General features: G+C 48.2%; 1 protein-coding gene across 1 annotated transcript in view; it reads right to left on the bottom strand.

Annotated features, from left to right (window-relative positions):
• LOC139669195 (testis-specific H1 histone-like) overlaps positions 1 to 16,654 on the bottom strand; it is a 169,248-nt gene extending 152,594 nt beyond the window's left edge. The window contains exons 1-2 of the mRNA XM_071549643.1: positions 16,612 to 16,654; positions 15,614 to 15,671 (exon numbers count right to left, since the gene is read on the bottom strand). Coding sequence (XP_071405744.1) covers positions 15,614 to 15,671; positions 16,612 to 16,654 — 101 coding nt within the window. The remainder of the gene's footprint in view (positions 1 to 15,613; positions 15,672 to 16,611) is intronic.
• Between the last annotated feature and the right edge of the window lie 822 nt (positions 16,655 to 17,476).

Raw genomic sequence — 17,476 nt, forward strand, 5'->3', positions numbered from 1 at the left:
TGGCTCTTAAATGTACCAAATTCAAGGCTGCTTCTGCTTTAACCTCATCTTTTGTGTTCAAAGCTCTGGGATGAAGCGGTGACGAATTTATGATCCATAAATACAATGAGAAGTGAAGAGAGAACACAGGGGCTTGTTAGATGAGCTTGAATTATTTTATTATTATTCATATTTAATTGCACACCAGCTAAAAGGTTATTGACTGCAAAGATATTTTGATATTAGCAAAACACTTGATCTTTTCTTTTCCATGAAAAATCATATTTTGAGCGTTCACTCTGCTTGTTTTGGATAAAAATCTTCTCTTTGTAGTGTGGATGAAAAGGTGATTGATTACATGCAATGATAAACCCCCTATTTATTAACTTGTGAAGGGTTTTATGAGTTTCACCAGCAACTCCTTGCATCTGATTTTATCACCTAATATTTTCAACCTAAAAAACTCAGGAATCAATAACGTGGAAATGCAGGTGTGTTTTTTGTAGCAAAAAAAATGACTGTAGAATTTAGGGCTGCAAATAGAAAAACATCACAAAAGTGGCAAGAAGAATCTCTCTGTGGAATGATTCCATTTAGAACATATATATGTATATATAAAATATATATGGTGTATTTTTATATATATAAAATGTAGACTCAGCAAAATATGCCAATTCATAAAAAAAAAAATAAAGGTGGAATTACCTGCAGATGGAGAAAGAAAAAAATCTGTGAACAGCTGCAGAACAGGGAACAGAAAGGAAACACCCCCCTCTGAGAGTCCTAAATTCAATAAAAAGCAGAAAATCAGAAAGGCACAGAGGGAAAACTTCCCCAGAGTGGTAGAACTGAGTCTTTGGGGGATTTTAAACCCAATTCTGCTGCAGTTGGGTCGTAGTCAACACAACAAACCTTCAAACACAACTGGGATCATTGGCTGTGATGATTGAGGTGATACTACAGTGGAGTAATTAATGAATTAAAGTGATATTACAGGGGATTAGTTCATATTGATTCATAAAGATTTAGTTCTGAGGGCTTTGGCAGCTTTTAAATATTATTACTGCCCCCAGCCTTCCTCTGGAATAATTTCTGCTGCTCAAGGAGTGATTTCAAACAGGCATCAGCAAGTGGAGAAGGCCAATCCTCCCCCAAAAAGAAAGAACTCTCCTTCTTAAAATTACTTTTCCTATTTCTGGTTTGAGTGCCTCTTTTTTCAGCTGCCCCTTTGGTGTCTTCTCCATTCAGGATCTTCCCAGTATCCAGCACAATTCTCCCCTGGGAGGGCTGTGGAGCAGGAGGGTTGTCCTCTGTGAGATGGACCACGTTCTGTCTGAGCCCCATCAAGGAGCTTTGGTGACATCCCTGTTAATGGAGCTCCCTTTGAACAGGAATAACCCAGACCTTGGTTGCCCATGGAGAGAAATTTATCCCTTTCAATGAATTCCTGATTTTCCTCCAAATTATTTTCACAGCACTGTTGTATCCCAAGGGAAACCAGCAGGGATTTGCATCCCCTCTGCTCTGCTGCAGGTGCCTGTCAGGGTCATGGAACCCTTTTTTGCTGTTTCCTCCTCTCAGTTCCTTTGTTTTATGAAAAACTAAACCATTTCCACTGAGGGAAATTCCAAGGTCCCAACCTAAATTTAGCATATGTGGCCTCATTCTTGTCTTCTAAACATATCTTTGAGTCTGTCTGGACTAAACCTTCTCCTTCTGAAGGAAGAAGGTTTAGTGAGGGATCGACTGGACTAAACCTTCTCCTTCTGAAGGAAGAAGGTTAGTGAGGGATCCAGAATGCTCTTTGTTGCTTCTCTGCTCTCCTGATTATTTCCCTTCCCATCAATCTTGGTGTCATCACAAACTTTTACAAGCCAATCATTACTGGAGATGATTAATAGCAGGGAGCAGATACCAGCAGAACCCCAGCCCTGCACTTAATTAGGATTCCCCTCTGATGGCTGCATTTCACATCCATTAGCTTGCCCATTTTTAATAGATTTAACCTCTCTTTTATTGTTATTGAATAATTCTCCTTTTCAATCGAAATATTCCCAGGGCTGAGTCAAACACTGCACAAAATTCAGGGGATGGAAGAGCTGCACGTGCTGGTGAAGTTATGAGGGAAACAACATCGGGGTTGCTTGTTTGACATGACCTGTTTCATGACAATCATGTTCCCATCTTCAGTTCTTCATCTTGAATCTTCTGTCAGCTTTAATCCCATTGTTTGCCAGGACTGAGGTCGGGGGAAGTGACTCAGTGGTTGTAAATATGGAAATATTTGTGTTTATCTGCGTTGTTGAACATCCTTGGGAGTTATTAGATGACTCCTAATCTGTGTATTTCCTTTGAAAGTGGGAGACAGGAATGTTTGTGGAGCAGTTCTGTTGTCCCTGCATGGTCATTGACAACCTTAACCTGAAGTGCTAAACCCAGAAAACTACCAGGATTTCTTTTATACAAAAGTATTAAATGAATTTTATTTTCCTCAGCTCTTATGAATGGATTTATCCTGAGAATTTAACTTTTCTTTTCAGCTTCCTAAACTTATGAAATCCTTCCACTTTCTCATGTTTATATACTGGATTGTTTTATTTCTCCTTTAATATCTGACTTCATTTTCTCTCTTCCACAGAAGGTACATTTTGCCCCTGCTTAACAAACCAGCCTTTGCCAACGTCTTGAAAAATGCTGTTTATCACTTGAATTTTCCAGAATTCTAAATATTTCCTCTTCCCACATCCCTACACTGGTTTTCCTGTCTCTCAGGAACCATCAACTGGTTTGTAGGATGGTTTTGTGACCATCCACTGCTTTGTAGGATCTGGTTCCCTTTGGCTTAGAATCACAATGAGGCTGTTGGAAACCTCAGCAATGTGGACTTAGGAATGTGCCTCAAAGTGAGGCAGAAGCCAAGAAATATTAACTAAAACTTTTCAGGAGATGGTTTTAAGTAGAAAATACAGCTGAGAAAACTGTCAGGTTTTTGGGCAGCTCATGCCAGGAATGAAAGACAGGATTTCAGCTGACAAACTATTTGTTGTGACTGTTTCTCCAGTTCTGCTTGTAACTGAAAACAGAAAGAAAAAAAAAATTGATTCCCTGAAGATTTTCTCAGTTGTGACAACGATTCAGTTACAGACTCACAATCACAGACTCATTAAGGTTGGAAAAGCACTTTGAAATCATTGAGTCCAGTCCTGTGGACATGTAGATATGTTGGAATAAGTTCATGGCTTGTCTTCCTGATGTTCTGATCTCTCATCCTAATGACATTTCCACTGGGGAATTGCTGCCTTTGGAAGGAGCTGCAAAATCTGACCCATCTCACCCTGGGGAGGTAAAGCTGAAACACAAAGCTCTTTGCAGAGGCTGGAGAAGGTCAAAGGGAGACAGGGAAACAAGGCTGATGCCAGGGAAGGGGGGATGTCTTCTCCATGGCTACCACATGGAATCCTTCCCTTTGACTGAAAGGAAGGGTTGGGTAAGACAAGGAAATTTTTTCTCAGTATGAAACCAGTTAAAGATTGGAGGAGCCTTTGAAACTTTGGAGCTGGAGGCTCTTGGAACTGGTTCTACAACAATCACCATCAGCAGTGGTGAGGAGAGCAGGAGTGGAGAAATTAGAGGACCTCTGGAGATGAACCCAAAGGCCCTTGCAGAGCAATTTGCTGTAAGTTCATGTTGCACCTTGAAAAGGTTGTTTTGGTTCAAACTTGGTTGTAACAATGCCAAGGTCATGGGTTCAATTCCCTGTGTGGGCCACTGACTGAAGAGTTGGACTTGATGACCCTTGTGGGTCCCTTCCAACTCAGAATAGTCTGTGATTCTGTGATTCTGGAGTGAAACCTTTGGGAAAGCAAACAGGGAATAAATGACTTTCTCAGTGTGAAACCAGTTAAAGATTGGAGGAGCATCAGGAACCTTTGAAACTTTGGAGCTGGAGGCTCTTGGAACTGGCTCTACAACAATCATCATCAGCAGTGGTGAGGAGAGCAGGAGTTGAGAAATTAGAGGACCTCTGTAATGAACCCAAAGGCCCTTGCAGAGCAATTTGCTGTAATTTCATGTTGCACCTTGAAAAGGTTGTTTTTCTGGAGTGAAACCTTTGGGAAAGCAAACAGGGAATAAATGACTTTCTCAGTGTGAAACCAGTTAAAGATTGAAGGAGCCTTTGAAACTTTGGAGCTGGAGGCTCTTGGAACTGGTTCTACAACAATCACCATCAGCAGTGGTGAGGAGAGCAGGAGTGGAGAAATTAGAGGACCTCTGTAATGAACCCAAAGGCCCTTGCAGAGCAATTTGCTGTAAGTTCATGTTGCACCTTGAAAAGGTTGTTTTGGTTCAAACTTGGTTGTAACAATGCCAAGGTCATGGGTTCAATCCCCTGTGTGGGCCACTGACTGAAGAGTTGGACTTGATGATCCTTGTGGGTCCCTTCCAACTCAGAATAGTCTGTGATTCTGTGATTCTGGAGTGAAATCTTTGGGAAAGCAAACAGGGAATAAATGACTTCAAGGCCCAGGGACATTTATTGCCAGCTACAAAACATGACAAGCCATAAAAAGTTAGGGAATATATTAAAGATGTCATTCCATTTATTGTAACAATTAAAATAGCAAAAGCTTAATAACTAATGAACAAGGAGATAACTTTGCTTTCAAATACATTTGGTGCTGAAGAATTATTTTTGGCAGCAGCATTTTTCACAGCCTACCTAGAAATGTTTAGAGCTATTTGTTGTGCTTAATAAACAATGATAAATACAGCTTTGTGCAGCAGACCAGCTTCAATGTGTGCTGTGCAATCTCCTTGAGAAACTGTAGCCAAGACTAATTAAATGATTCTAATTAAAATTGTGTGGATAGAAAGGAAATTAATGGCTTCATTTGTACTATTTGTTTATTCCATTGTCAAGTGTACTGGATATAATTGCAGCGCAAAGAAGAAATCATCAAAATTATTTCTTCCTCCGTTGCTTCTCTGCTCCATCAATTCATTGCAGAGGCTTCATTTTCTCCATCTTTAGAGAGAGACAAAGCTGGCAAAATGCAAAACCTCAACAAAGTTATTTCCTTGTGTGGAGCTGTTAGATGGAGAACCCACTTACTGAACAAAACAAAGGTTAAGCCTCAATTAAGCATTCTGAATTTATTTGGTGAGCTATTGAAAAGGCAGAAGGGCTCAGCCCACGTGGGTCACCCAAAGCTCTGAACAAAACAAATGAGGGCAGGAGCAGGAGGGGAGAGCTCAGATGGTGAGTCCCCACCACGTGACTTGCAAAGGAATGCGCTGCTGCTCTGTCTTGGTTTGAGATAAGCAACTGCCAACCCCCCCAAGCACAGAGAGAAAAGCCTCCCTCCTAACACCAGGGAAAGGGAGGAAAAGAGAGGGGAAAGAAAAAAAACCACTTCAAACTGCATTTATACTAAATCTACATATATTTTTCACAGAAAGAAAGAGACAATTAGAAGAGAGTACAAATATACACTCACACAAGTCTGCAACAACAAGTTCCCCACCTCAACTTCTTAACGAACACACAAATTCTACTGTCCTAACTACACATTACTTAAGAAGAAGCTTATTCCCCAGGGAGACAAACCCAAGCAGAAAGGAGAGACCCAGAACAACACAGTTTACTTTCCTGAGGTACCCTGTGAGCCAGTGGTGGGCCTGGTCCTCTCCATCCCCCCTGGGACAGCATCGTGTGTCCTCCCAAGAGGAGGCTGAGAAGAGACTGCCTTAACCACTCCCACACTGGTTCCTACTGCCCTGGAGATGATGCCATAATGTGGGATGGAATACAAACTTACTGGCTAGGAGAGGTCAGCTGTCAGCTCAGCCCAGCTCAAGTCAGCTGACAGCTTCGGCCTAGTCCACACTTCAGAGCCCAAATCTAGGCCCACCTGGGTGAACCCATAACATTCTCCGACCATCTATTGTGTTGGCATCAGATAAAGCAGCAAAAAAATCTTTATTAATGGTATTTCTTTTTTTTTTAGCTGCAAGCAGAGCCTCGTTTCCACAGGCAGAACAACACCTGATTTTTTTCCCCCCCAAAGTAAAGTTTCTATTCCTCTTGTTCTGCTGGAACTCCTCAGATCCAGGGCACAATAAATCAGATTATTAACCAAGCTCCACATTCTTTTGGTGTGCCTGGAAAACCTACAGCTGAGCCCAGGCTGGGGTTTCCCAAGCAGGTTGGGACAGTCTCACTGCTCCTTCCCTCCCCACCCCAGTGGCCACCCTGGAGCCCACTGGTGGCTCTCCCCACCATCCTTCCCTCCTCTGCCTCCAGGAGGGATGCTCTGCACAGGTTTCCTTTCACACAATTGTTAATCCACCTCAATGAATTTAAAAAGAAGCAGAACTGTTTGAGAATTTCATTCCGACTCCAAGACGTGGAAAGGAAAGATTCTGAAATTCATGAGCTTAAAATATGTTTATGTTGGGCTGGACCGTGCCCACGAAATCCGTTTCTTTGACATGGCAACATTTCCTACAGAAAGCAGATGTTCTTTGTGGAAATTTCTGATTAATCAAGACTACAGTTTCCTTTTTTAAATTAGTTTCAGTCGAGCAATTTTGACAAGTGAACCGTGGCTAAATCCTTTATGCTGAAAATAAAATCCGTCTTTATGGTTTTTTTTTTTTGTCTCAATGTGCTTCTGCAATGCCACACACAAACTAACTTTTATAGCCTTGGTAAGTGGGAATACGTGGGGAAGGAGAACATATTTGAAAATACTTCCATTAGAGGCATTTGTTAGAGCTAGCCAGACTAATGGCTTATTTTCTGCCCAAATCAGAGAGATTAATCTATAGCTTTAAAATCAGAACAAAAAGAGCTCTGCTGAAACGTTAAGTCTCGAGTAAAACAATTTTCTTCGAGAGTAGGAGACTCATCATCCTTCTCACTGAGTGCTTTTCCTTTCCCTCTGTTTCTCTGTACCTCGTAAGTGCTGGTGTGCTCAGAGAAAACCTCGTCATTCCCTGGGCTGGTGGTGTGGAAGAGTGTTAGCTCTGCTCCTGGGGGCTGGGATGGTCACCCCAGGGACAGGGAGTCACCCCAGGGACAGGGTGTCACCTCAGGGTCACCTCAGGAGACAGGGAGTCACCCCAGGAGATAGAGAGTCACCTCAGGGGACAGGGTGTCACCTCAGGGTCACCTCAGGAGACAGGGAGTCACCCCAGGAGATAGAGAGTCACCCCAGGGACAGGGAGTCACCTCAGGGTCACCTCAGGAGACAGGGAGTCACCCCAGGAGATAGAGAGTCACCTCAGGGGACAGGGAGTCACCCCAGGGACAGGGAGTCACCCCAGGGACAGGGTGTCACCTCAGGGTCACCTCAGGGGACAGGGAGTCACCCCAGGGACAGGGAGTCACCCCAGGGACAGGGTGTCACCTCAGGGTCACCTCAAGAGACAGGGAGTCACCCCAGGAGATAGAGAGTCACCTCAGGGGACAGGGAGTCACCCCAGGGACAGGGAGTCACCCCAGGGGACAGGGAGTCACCCCAGGGACAGGGTGTCACCTCAGGGTCACCTCAGGAGACAGGGAGTCACCCCAGGAGATAGAGAGTCACCTCAGGGGACAGGGAGTCACCCCAGGGACAGGGAGTCACCCCAGGACAGGGTGTCACCTCAGGGTCACCTCAGGAGACAGGGAGTCACCCCAGGAGATAGAGAGTCACCTCAGGGGACAGGGAGTCACCCCAGGGACAGGGTGCCACCTCAGGGTCACCTCAGGGGACAGGGAGTCACCCCAGGGACAGGGGGTCACCTCAGGGTCACCTCAGGAGACAGGGAGTCACCCCAGGAACAGGGTGTCACCTCAGGGACAGGGTGTCACCCCAGGAGATAGAGAGTCACCTCAGGGGACAGGGAGTCACCCCAGGGACAGGGAGTCACCCCAGGGACAGGGTGTCACCTCAGGGTCACCTCAGGGGACAGGGAGTCACCCCAGGGACAGGGAGTCACCCCAGGGGACAGGGAGTCACCCCAGGGACAGGGTGTCACCTCAGGGTCACCTCAGGGGACAGGGAGTCACCCCAGGGGACAGGGAGTCACCCCAGGGACAATGTGTCACCTCAGGGTCACCTCAGGAGACAGGGAGTCACCCCAGGAGATAGAGAGTCACCTCAGGGGACAGGGAGTCATCCCAGGGAAAGGGAGTCACCCCAGGAGATAGAGAGTCACCTCAGGGGACTGGGAGTCATCCCAGGAACAGGGTGTCACCTCAGGGTCACCTGAGGAGACAGGGTGTCACCCCAGGGGACAGGGAGTCACCCCAGGAGATAGAGAGTCACCTCAGGGGACAGGGAGTCACCCCAGGGGACAGGGAGTCACCCCAGGAGATAAAGACTCACTTCAGGGGCAGACAGCCACCTCAGGGACAGAGTCACACCAGGAGACAGGGAGTCACCTCAGGGACAGAGAGACACCTCAGGAGGCAGAGTCACCCCAGAATGTAGAGAGTCACCCTAGGAGTTATGGAGTCACCCCAGAAGACAGAGAGTCACCCCAGGAGACAGTCACCTCAGGAGATAGGAAGTCACCTCAGGAGCTAGAGAGTCACCCCAGGAGACAGAGAATCACCTGGAGAGCTCTTCAAAGCCACTCAAAGTAAGGGAGTGAAATCCTGAAGCAAGGGCTGCAGCCCTGATTTGGGTGTCATAGACGTGCTGTGATGAGACACAAGGTCCTTGACCATGCCCTGCATGTGCTGACCATCAGGCAGTGCTGTTATACTGGTTTGGACTGGACATCCCAGAGCCCCTCCAGGTTACCTGCAGTGGGTTGGGTCATGTATGTGGCCCTCAAGGCTGCCACTGGAGAGCAAAACTTGTAGAGGGGAAAACCTGATGGTTGTCCTTAGAGGTTTGTTTTTGTGCCTTCTCTGGTTTGGGCCTATGGGTTGAAAGCTCCTTGGGGGCTGGAGTGGCTGTCAGGAGCTCCTGGTGGGCATTGTCCCATCCAGCACTGCCCAGAGGGGTCATTCCCATGGCCAACGATGCCTGGTGTGGGCTGGGGGATGAGGAGAGGCTGAGGGAGCTGGGGGGGGTTCAGCCTGGAGAAAAGAAGGCTCAGGGGGCACCTTCTGGCTCTGCAACTCCCTGATGGATCCAGGTGAAGGTTGGGCTCTGCTCCAAGGCACAGGGACAGGAGGAGAGGGCATGACCTCAGGCTGAGCCAGGGCAGGAACAGGTGGGACAGCAGCAGGAATTTCTGCATGGAAAGGGTCGTCTGGCATTGGCAGGGGCTGCCCAGGGAGGTTTGGAGTCCCCACCCCTGGAGGTGCCCAAGGAAGGACTGGATGGGGCACTCGTGACAAGGTGGGCACAGGGTGGGCTCCATGGGCTGGGAGGGCTTTGCCAGCCTCAGGGATCCTGAGGTTCTGTGAGCAGGAGTGGTCAGGGGTCTGCCTTGGACACACCCTGTGAGCCCACTGGGTTTGCAGGCACACACAGAGCCCTGCACAGTCTCCTCTTGGCTCCAGCACCACCGAGGGCACCTTGGCTGGTAAAGCACCAGTGTCAGGCTGTACTGGTGCCCTCACTGTGCTATCAGTGGCTGTGATGCTTGAAGGATTTAAGTAGAGCAAGTTCAGCAGAGACACTATTTTTTATTAGATCAGCTGATACAGCTGAAAGAAAAGCAGACAAGATCTTTATTTCCCATGGGAGACTCTTTTTGGATGTGAAATAGAGGTCTCCTGTTTCCCAACAATATGCTCCCAACAAATTAGAGGTCCAGGATCTGGGTGGGTTGGTAAAAATCACTCAGAATGAAATAAAATGCATAACAGATGAGTGTGGAGGTGTGGAATGGCACCTTCACAGAGCCAGACTCACCTTCTCCTCCCCTGTGCTGTGATGTCAGAGCCTCCCACGTGTGCTGTGCAGGGAACAGGCAGCTGCAAAGGAGCCCCACCCTCTGCTCAAGTAACCTGCTGCCAACCACTGAGAAACCCTCTGCAACTCCAAGATTCAGGCTGTGGGTTTGTGCTACCAACTCCTGCTCACGGGAGGAGAAAGGTGAAACCGAGTCCTTAAACCTGGTGGTGTTTTCCTGTTAATTAAAGTTATTGTGCTAATCAGCCTTTTAGTGGCAGAAAGGTGGGAGTTACACCGTGCACAGCCAGGAGCTGCTTCTCTCAGGGTGAGGAACCCTTGCCCAGGAGCAGCTGGAAGATCTCCTTGCTTGTTGGAGCACTTGGGATGAGCTGCAGTACCAAGAGCACACAAGTGTGTCTTGAGTAGCAGCACAAAAAAATTACTACAGGACCTCCCTTTGGTTGGAGAATCTGTAACAACCAACTTGCTTTCTAAAAATTTCCCCTCTTAATTGTTTGAAAACATTCCAAAAATAAAGCAAATTTTCTTTTTCTTTAAAAATAAAATAAATTCTTTCTGGCTTGGTTTATTAATCCACTTGCTACTCACTGTTCTTCAGTGAATAATTCATACCAACCAGCTCATTTTGAACTTGTAAGTCAGGGTATCATCTTTAACTATCCACTGTGAGCATTTCTTTAAGCATTTATTATCCACCATTCAATACTGAGAGGGGTTGATTTGACTCCTGGGTCAAATGGAGGCCTTCAAGAAGCCACAGATCACTCTTTTCTCAATGCCAAACCTGCCCAGAGTGAGTTGTGGCTGTAGAGGCTCAGCAGATGCTCTTAGGCTGGTGCAGCTGAGGATCCTCTGGGTTTGCTCTAAACCCAAAGCCAGCTCTTCTGGAGCAAAGAAAGGGCTCCATTTCCTACAGACAGACCTGCAAAAGGGCATCCTACAAGAGAAAAAAATCCCTGGTGTTTAGGAAACAACTTTTGATGACGCAGAATTGAGGGGCCACCACATCTTGCTGTGGGATCACCTTCCCTTGACCCCACCAGGAGCTTCACTGCCTTATTTTAAGAGAGAACAAAGAGAATTCAAAAGAAAAACTGCATTTCCTTGAGAACTAATGTTACTTTTCCTGGCTTCTTTAAAAGCATCACAGGTAACTTTGCTGGCTGCATGGCTGTAAAAAGAACAGCAGGGACCAGATAAAGGGAGGACACTTTTAATTGTCTCTTCCCCTCCTCCCCACCCTTATTCCACAGCAATATGACCCAGCAGAGGGGTTTGTTCTTTAAATGACTTTTTTTTTTCCTCTCATAGATGGCAGAAATTTATAAATACAGTAATCTTTCCACTTTCCTATTGAGCAAGACAAACACAGAAGGAAGGCAAAACCTGTTGAATTAGCAGCTTGGTGGTAGGACTGGAGAGCAGGTTTGTGTGTCCCACATCCCTGGTTTTGTGTCTCTGTGGGGAAGAGGGGCTGGAATAACTGGGGAATACGGCTGTGCAGAGAAGTGGGAAGCTGCCTGAGTATTCACTGAGAAGCAAATCAATGCAGTCCAAAGGTTGCCTCCAAGGAAACAGAGGAACATTTAGAAATATGGCCATCTTTTTGCCTGCAAATTCTGCTGGTTGGGCTGAACCACCTCCTAGAAGATGGATTTACCCTCTGGTGGTTGCTGTGGCCAGAGCTCCACCTTGGCCTCTTCATTTCCTGGCCAAAATACTTCTCTGTGCTCTCCAGCCCCAATTTTGGCCAAACTGAGCTGATGTGGCTGAAGGAGCAGGGAGGAAATGGGTTATTGGGGGATCAGAGGGAGAAGGGGGTAGTGGGATAGGGAAGGGGCCAGGAGGCAGCACAGGGAGGAGGGACCAGGGAGGAGAACCCCAGCCCCAGGCACAGAACATCTCCAGGCATCACTGGCAGGCCTGGACTCACAACAGGATGGACAGGCTATGAGGGATAAAGGGGATCCCTCAATCCCTTCATCTGGCACCCCTTTTCCCTTGAAGCACCTTCTCTCCAGTCCTGGGGCTCATTGGATGTTGTGAACTTGGTTTAAGCTTCCTGGTTCCCATGTGTGGGTCAAGGAATGGCTGCAAAGGCCAAGGAATGGCTGAAAATGCCACAGGGATGGCTGCAAAGGCCAAGGAATGGCTGCAAAGGCCACAGGAATGGCTGAAAAGGCCACAGGGATGGCTACAAAGGCCAAGGAATGGCTAAAAATGCCACAGGGATGGCTGCAAAGGCCAAGGAATGGCTGCAAAGGCCGCAGGAATGGCTGCAAAGGCCAAGGAATGGCTGCAAAGGCCACAGGAATGGCTGCAAAGGCCAAGGAATGGCTGCAAAGGCCACAGGGATGGCTACAAAGGCCACAGGAAAGGCTGCAAAGGGCACAGAAATGGCTGCAAAGGCCAAGGAATGGCTGCAAAGGCCGCAGGAATGGCTGCAAAGGCCAAGGAATGGCTGCAAAGGCCGCAGGAATGGCTGCAAAGGCCAAGGAATTGCTGCAAAGGCCACAGGAATGGCTAAAAGGCCAAGGAATGGCTGAAAATGCCACAGGGATGGCTGAAAAGGCCACAGGAAAGGCTGCAAAGGCCAAGGAATGGCTGCAAAGGCCACAGGAATGGCTGCAAAGGCCACAGGGATGGCTGCAAATGCCACAGGTATGGCTGCATATGCCACAGGGATGGCTGCAAAGGGCACAGAAATGGCTGAAAAGGCCAAGGAAGGTCTGCAAAGGCCACAGGGATGGCTACAAAGGCCAAGGAAAGGCTGCAAAGGCCACAGGGATGGCTACAAAGGCCCAGGAATGGCTGCAAAGGCCAAGGAATTGCTGCAAAGGCCAAGGAAAGGCTGCAAAGGCCAAGGAATGGGTACAAAGGCCAAGGAATGTCTACAAAGGCCAAGGAATGGCTGCAAAGGCCCTGAAAAGGCTGCAAAGGCCACAGGAATTGCTGCAAAGGCCAAGGAATGTCTGCAAAGGCCACAGGAATGGCTACAAGGGCCACAGGAATGGCTGCAAAGGCCAAGGAATGGCTGCAAAGGCCACAGGAATGGCTACAAGGGCCACAGGGATGGCTGCAAAGGCCAAGGAATGGCTGCAAAGGCCACAGGAATGGCTACAAGGGCCACAGGGATGGCTGCAAAGGCCACAAGGATGGAGGCAAAGGGCACAGGGATGGCTGCAAAGGCCACAGGGATGGCTGCAAAGGCCAAGGAAAGGCTGCAAAGGCCAAGGAATGGCTACAAAGGCCAAGGAATGGCTGCAAAGGCCACAGGAAAGGCTGCAAAGGCCACAGGGATGGCTGCAAAGGCCACAGGGATGGCTGCAAAGGCCACAGGGATGGCTACAAAGGCCAAGGAATGGCTACAAAGGCCAAGGAATGGCTGCAAAGGCCACAGGGATGGCTACAAAGGCCACAGGGATGGCTACAAAGGCCAAGGAATTGCTACAAAGGCCAAGGAATGTCTGCAAAGGCCACAGGGATGGCTGCAAAGGCCACAGGAAAGGCTGCAATGGCCAAGGAAGGGCTGCAAAGGCCACAGAGATGGTTGAAAAGGCCAAGGAAAGGCTACAAAGGCCACAGGGATGGCTGCAAAGGCCACAGAAATGGCTGCAAATGCCACAGGGATGGCTACAAAGGCCACAGGAATGGCTGCAAAGGCCACCCACCCACCCAAGCCCCTGGTCAGGGCTTTGCTTCCCTGCACTTTTCCAGGTGGAAATGAAAGGTGATGGAAACGAAGCAAGCCCAAGCCAATTTATCTCTATAATTTTATTATATTTGACTAGTGAACTGCCTAAATACAGACTCAAGGACTGTGAAATCTTTGTGTGGCTTGGCCTCAGAGCTGATTTACATTTTATTACACAGATCATATTTTTTTTTCCTGTGTGTTGATGCCCACGGACTGTGAGAGCGAGAGAATAAAGAGACAGTGACAAAACAAAGCCATAGATCACTTGAGCAGCCTCAGTCCCCCAGTCCAGAACAGGGCTCTGCTCAAAAGCAGCTCACAGGTAACACAAATTTTCACAGGCATTTTTAATACAGATGATATATCACCTAATTACATAATTACATGATGCTTTGTAATGGCTCAGTGATTTGGGGGAGATAAAAACTTCCCTGGCAAGCTCTGTGTGATCATAAGCTTTAAAACTCCAGAAGGGATTGCCAGGTTCAATATATGTTTTTTTTGCAGCTTTTTAATTTGATATTTCCCTGAAATCATTAGATTATAATGGGCTATAAAGTAGGAAACACAATTTTTCTTTTTTTTTTTTCTTTTTTAATGCAAACATATAAAATAGATTACCAAAATAAAAGTTACTTAAATCTGATTTTAAAAGGCCAAATTCATCTTTTTCTCTGGATAAATAGTTGCAGGATACTAAAAGTGTTCGGCCAAAACAGAAAAAAATATAATAAATGTCCATCAGAGGCAGAAATGAAGGGATAATAGAAACATAGAATCATAGAATAGATTGGGTTGGAAAAGACCTCCGAGATCATCAAGTCCAACCCTTGGTCCAACTCCAGTCCCTTTACCACATCATGGCACTCAGTGCCATGGCCAAGCTCAACTGAAAAACCTCCAGGGATAGGGAATCCACCCCCTCTATGGGCAGCCCATTCCAATCCCTGAGCACTCTCTCTGCAAAGAATTTTTTTCTGATATGCAACTTCAATTTCCCCTGGCAGAGCTTGAGCCCATCGTGCCCCCTTGTCCTATTGCTGAGTGCCTGGGAGAAGAGACCAACCCCCACCTGGCCACAACTTCCCTTCAGGGAGTTCCAGACAGTGCTGAGGTCACCTCTGAGCCTCCTCTTCTCCAGGCTGAACACCCCCAGCTCCCTCAGCCTCTCCCCACAGCACTTGTGCTCCAGTCCCTTCTCCAGCCTCGTTGCTCTTCTCTGGCCCCGCTCCAGCCCCTCAATGTCCTTTCTGAACTGAGGGGCCCAGAACTGAACACAACACTCAAGGTGTGGCCTCCCCAAGGCAGAGTCCAGGGGAAGGGTCACTGCCCTGGGCCTGCTGGCCACGCTAGTTTGGATCCAGGCCAGGATCCCCTTGGCCTTCTTGGCCACCTGGGCACACTGGTGGCTCCTGTTGAGCTTCCTGTCCCTCAGTCCCCCCAGGTCCCTCTGCCTGGCTGCTCTCCAGCCACTCTGTGCCCAGCCTGGAGCGCTGCAGGGCTTGGGGTGGCCAAAGGGCAGGACCTGCACTTGGCCTTGTTGAACTCCATCCCATTGGAATCAGCCCATCTCTCAAGTCTCTCCAGATCCCTCTGCAGAGCCCTCCTGCCTTCCAGCAGGTCGACACTCCCTCCCAACTTGGTGTCATCAGCAAATTTGCTGCTGATGGACTCAATCCCCTCATCTAAATCATCACTAAAGATGTTAAACAGGACTGGACCCAGCACAGACCCCTGGGGACACCACTGGTGACCAGCTGGATGCAGCTCCATTCACCAGCACTCTCTGGGCCCGACCCTCCAGCCAGCTCTTAATCCAGGAGAGGATACACTTGTCCAGGCCATGGGCTACCAGCTTTTCCAGGAGTATATTATGGGAGACAGTGTCAAAGGCCTTGCTGAAGTCCAGATAGACACATCCACAGCCTTCCCCTCATCCACCAGGTGGGTCACCTGATCGTAAAAAGAGATCAGGTTGGTCAGACAATGTTGTGGTAAAAATTGATATTTAATTATTTTAGTGCAGGATCAGTGCAATGTAGAAGGAGTTAGTTTTGTAAAGGTCGTGTCATACCTTGTGACCTTCTTGCTCAGCTCTTCAGAGATGTGAATAAACACTCCAGGGCCACCAGCTGGGGAAGCCACAAGTGCCAGCAGATAAAACCAGTGACATTCAAGCGTGGCCAAGTCCCTTCTGCAATTTTAGTGGTATAATAACGTTGCTTTTTTCCTGTCACACTGTCCTGTGTCACACCTCTGCTGCTTTATAGACCTAAAGATGCCCAGGTTGAGCATCCCACATCCTGTGAGTCTCCTGAGTTGTTGACTCTTAAATGCCACAGTGCCTTGAAAACAATACTTTTTATAGAATCTCAGAGGGATGGAGTGGTTTGGGCTGGCAGGGACCTTAAAGCCCACCCAGTGCCACCCTGCCATGGGCAGGGACACCTCCCACCAGCCCAGGGTGCTCCAACCTGGCCTTGGACACTCCCAGGGATGGAGCAGCCACAGCTTCTCTGGGCACCTGTGCCAGGGCCTGCCCACCATCCCAGGGAAGAAACTCTTTCCAACATCCCACCTAACCCTGCCCTCTGCCAATAGAACAAACAGATATTTGTATTGCATGGACCTACAAACAGGAATCATTCCTCTATTGACAGAAGAGCACCCAGAAACAGGGTGAAGAGCAGCTCCAAAATTCATCTCCTTGCTTCTCATCAGGAGTCAGGTCCTTGGGGCTCCCAGGTACCCCCTGGGGCTGCAGCCACCACTGTCCATGGCGTGCCCACCACATCTTTGCACTCACAGTGGGACAAATAGGTAGGTAGATGTTGAACTGCCTGTGTGGGAGATAGTTGTTATCTGTTTTGACTGATAGGTTAATTAGCACTGAAATTAGTGGGTTGGTTTGGGGTGGGAGAAGAGGAGGGTTCTGATTAATGGATTAATGGTATTGAGTTACATCCTTTGGTTGATGCTTGCCTTCATGAAACCCTGAATTAACCCATTAAATCATGCCTGGTCCTCAAGGGCTGAAGGTCCCTCATGCCTTTGAGAGAAGGCAAAACCAACCTGGCTGCCATGGGAAGCCCTTGGTCCCTTCTGTCACCTCCATGGTGGGCAATGACACTGCTTGGTGTGCAGATGCCCAGGCAGTGCCAGGGATCAGCTTCCCTACAGCTGTTGTGTGTTTGCCACCCAACCAGAGCCTTGGGGCTCTTCACTGGGGATGTTTGACTGAAAACAAGAGGAAAAAAGTTGATGTACTACTGGGAAATATGTTTTCAAATGAATCAAAAGAGTCAAAGGACTGGCTCCTCAGCAGATATTAAAATACAGCCACTGTCATGACAAATCATGGCAAACCTGTGCAGTGGAGCAGGCACAGACTCGTTAGTGCAGGGAGGCTTAATTAGCTGAGGGCTGTGCTGCAGAGCCTTCACCAAACTGCAGCCATGACTGCCCCAGTTCAGCCAGGCAGATGTGGGAGAGAGGGGCTGGATGGCAGGACACCCTGGGCACGAGGGCTGCCCACACCACAGATAGCACAGACCCCACAGTCACCAACCACAGAGACCATGGACACCAACCACAGTCACCACAGTCACCACAGGCACCAAAGACAGTCGCCACAGACACCACAAACACCAACCACAGTCACCACAGTCACCACAGTCAACACAGACACCAACCACAGTCACCACAGGCACCAACCACCGTCACCACAGACACCACAGACACCCACCACAGACACCACAGACACCACAGACACCAACCACAGACACCAACCACAGTCACCAACCACAGACACCACAGTCACCACAGTCACCACAGACACCACAGACACCAACCACAGACACCACAGTCACCACAGTCACCACAGACACCACAGACACCACAGACACCACAGACACCACAGACACCAACCACAGTCACC

This window comes from Pithys albifrons, chromosome 3, assembly GCF_047495875.1.
Source record: "Pithys albifrons albifrons isolate INPA30051 chromosome 3, PitAlb_v1, whole genome shotgun sequence".
Taxonomy (NCBI): Eukaryota; Metazoa; Chordata; class Aves; order Passeriformes; family Thamnophilidae; genus Pithys; species Pithys albifrons.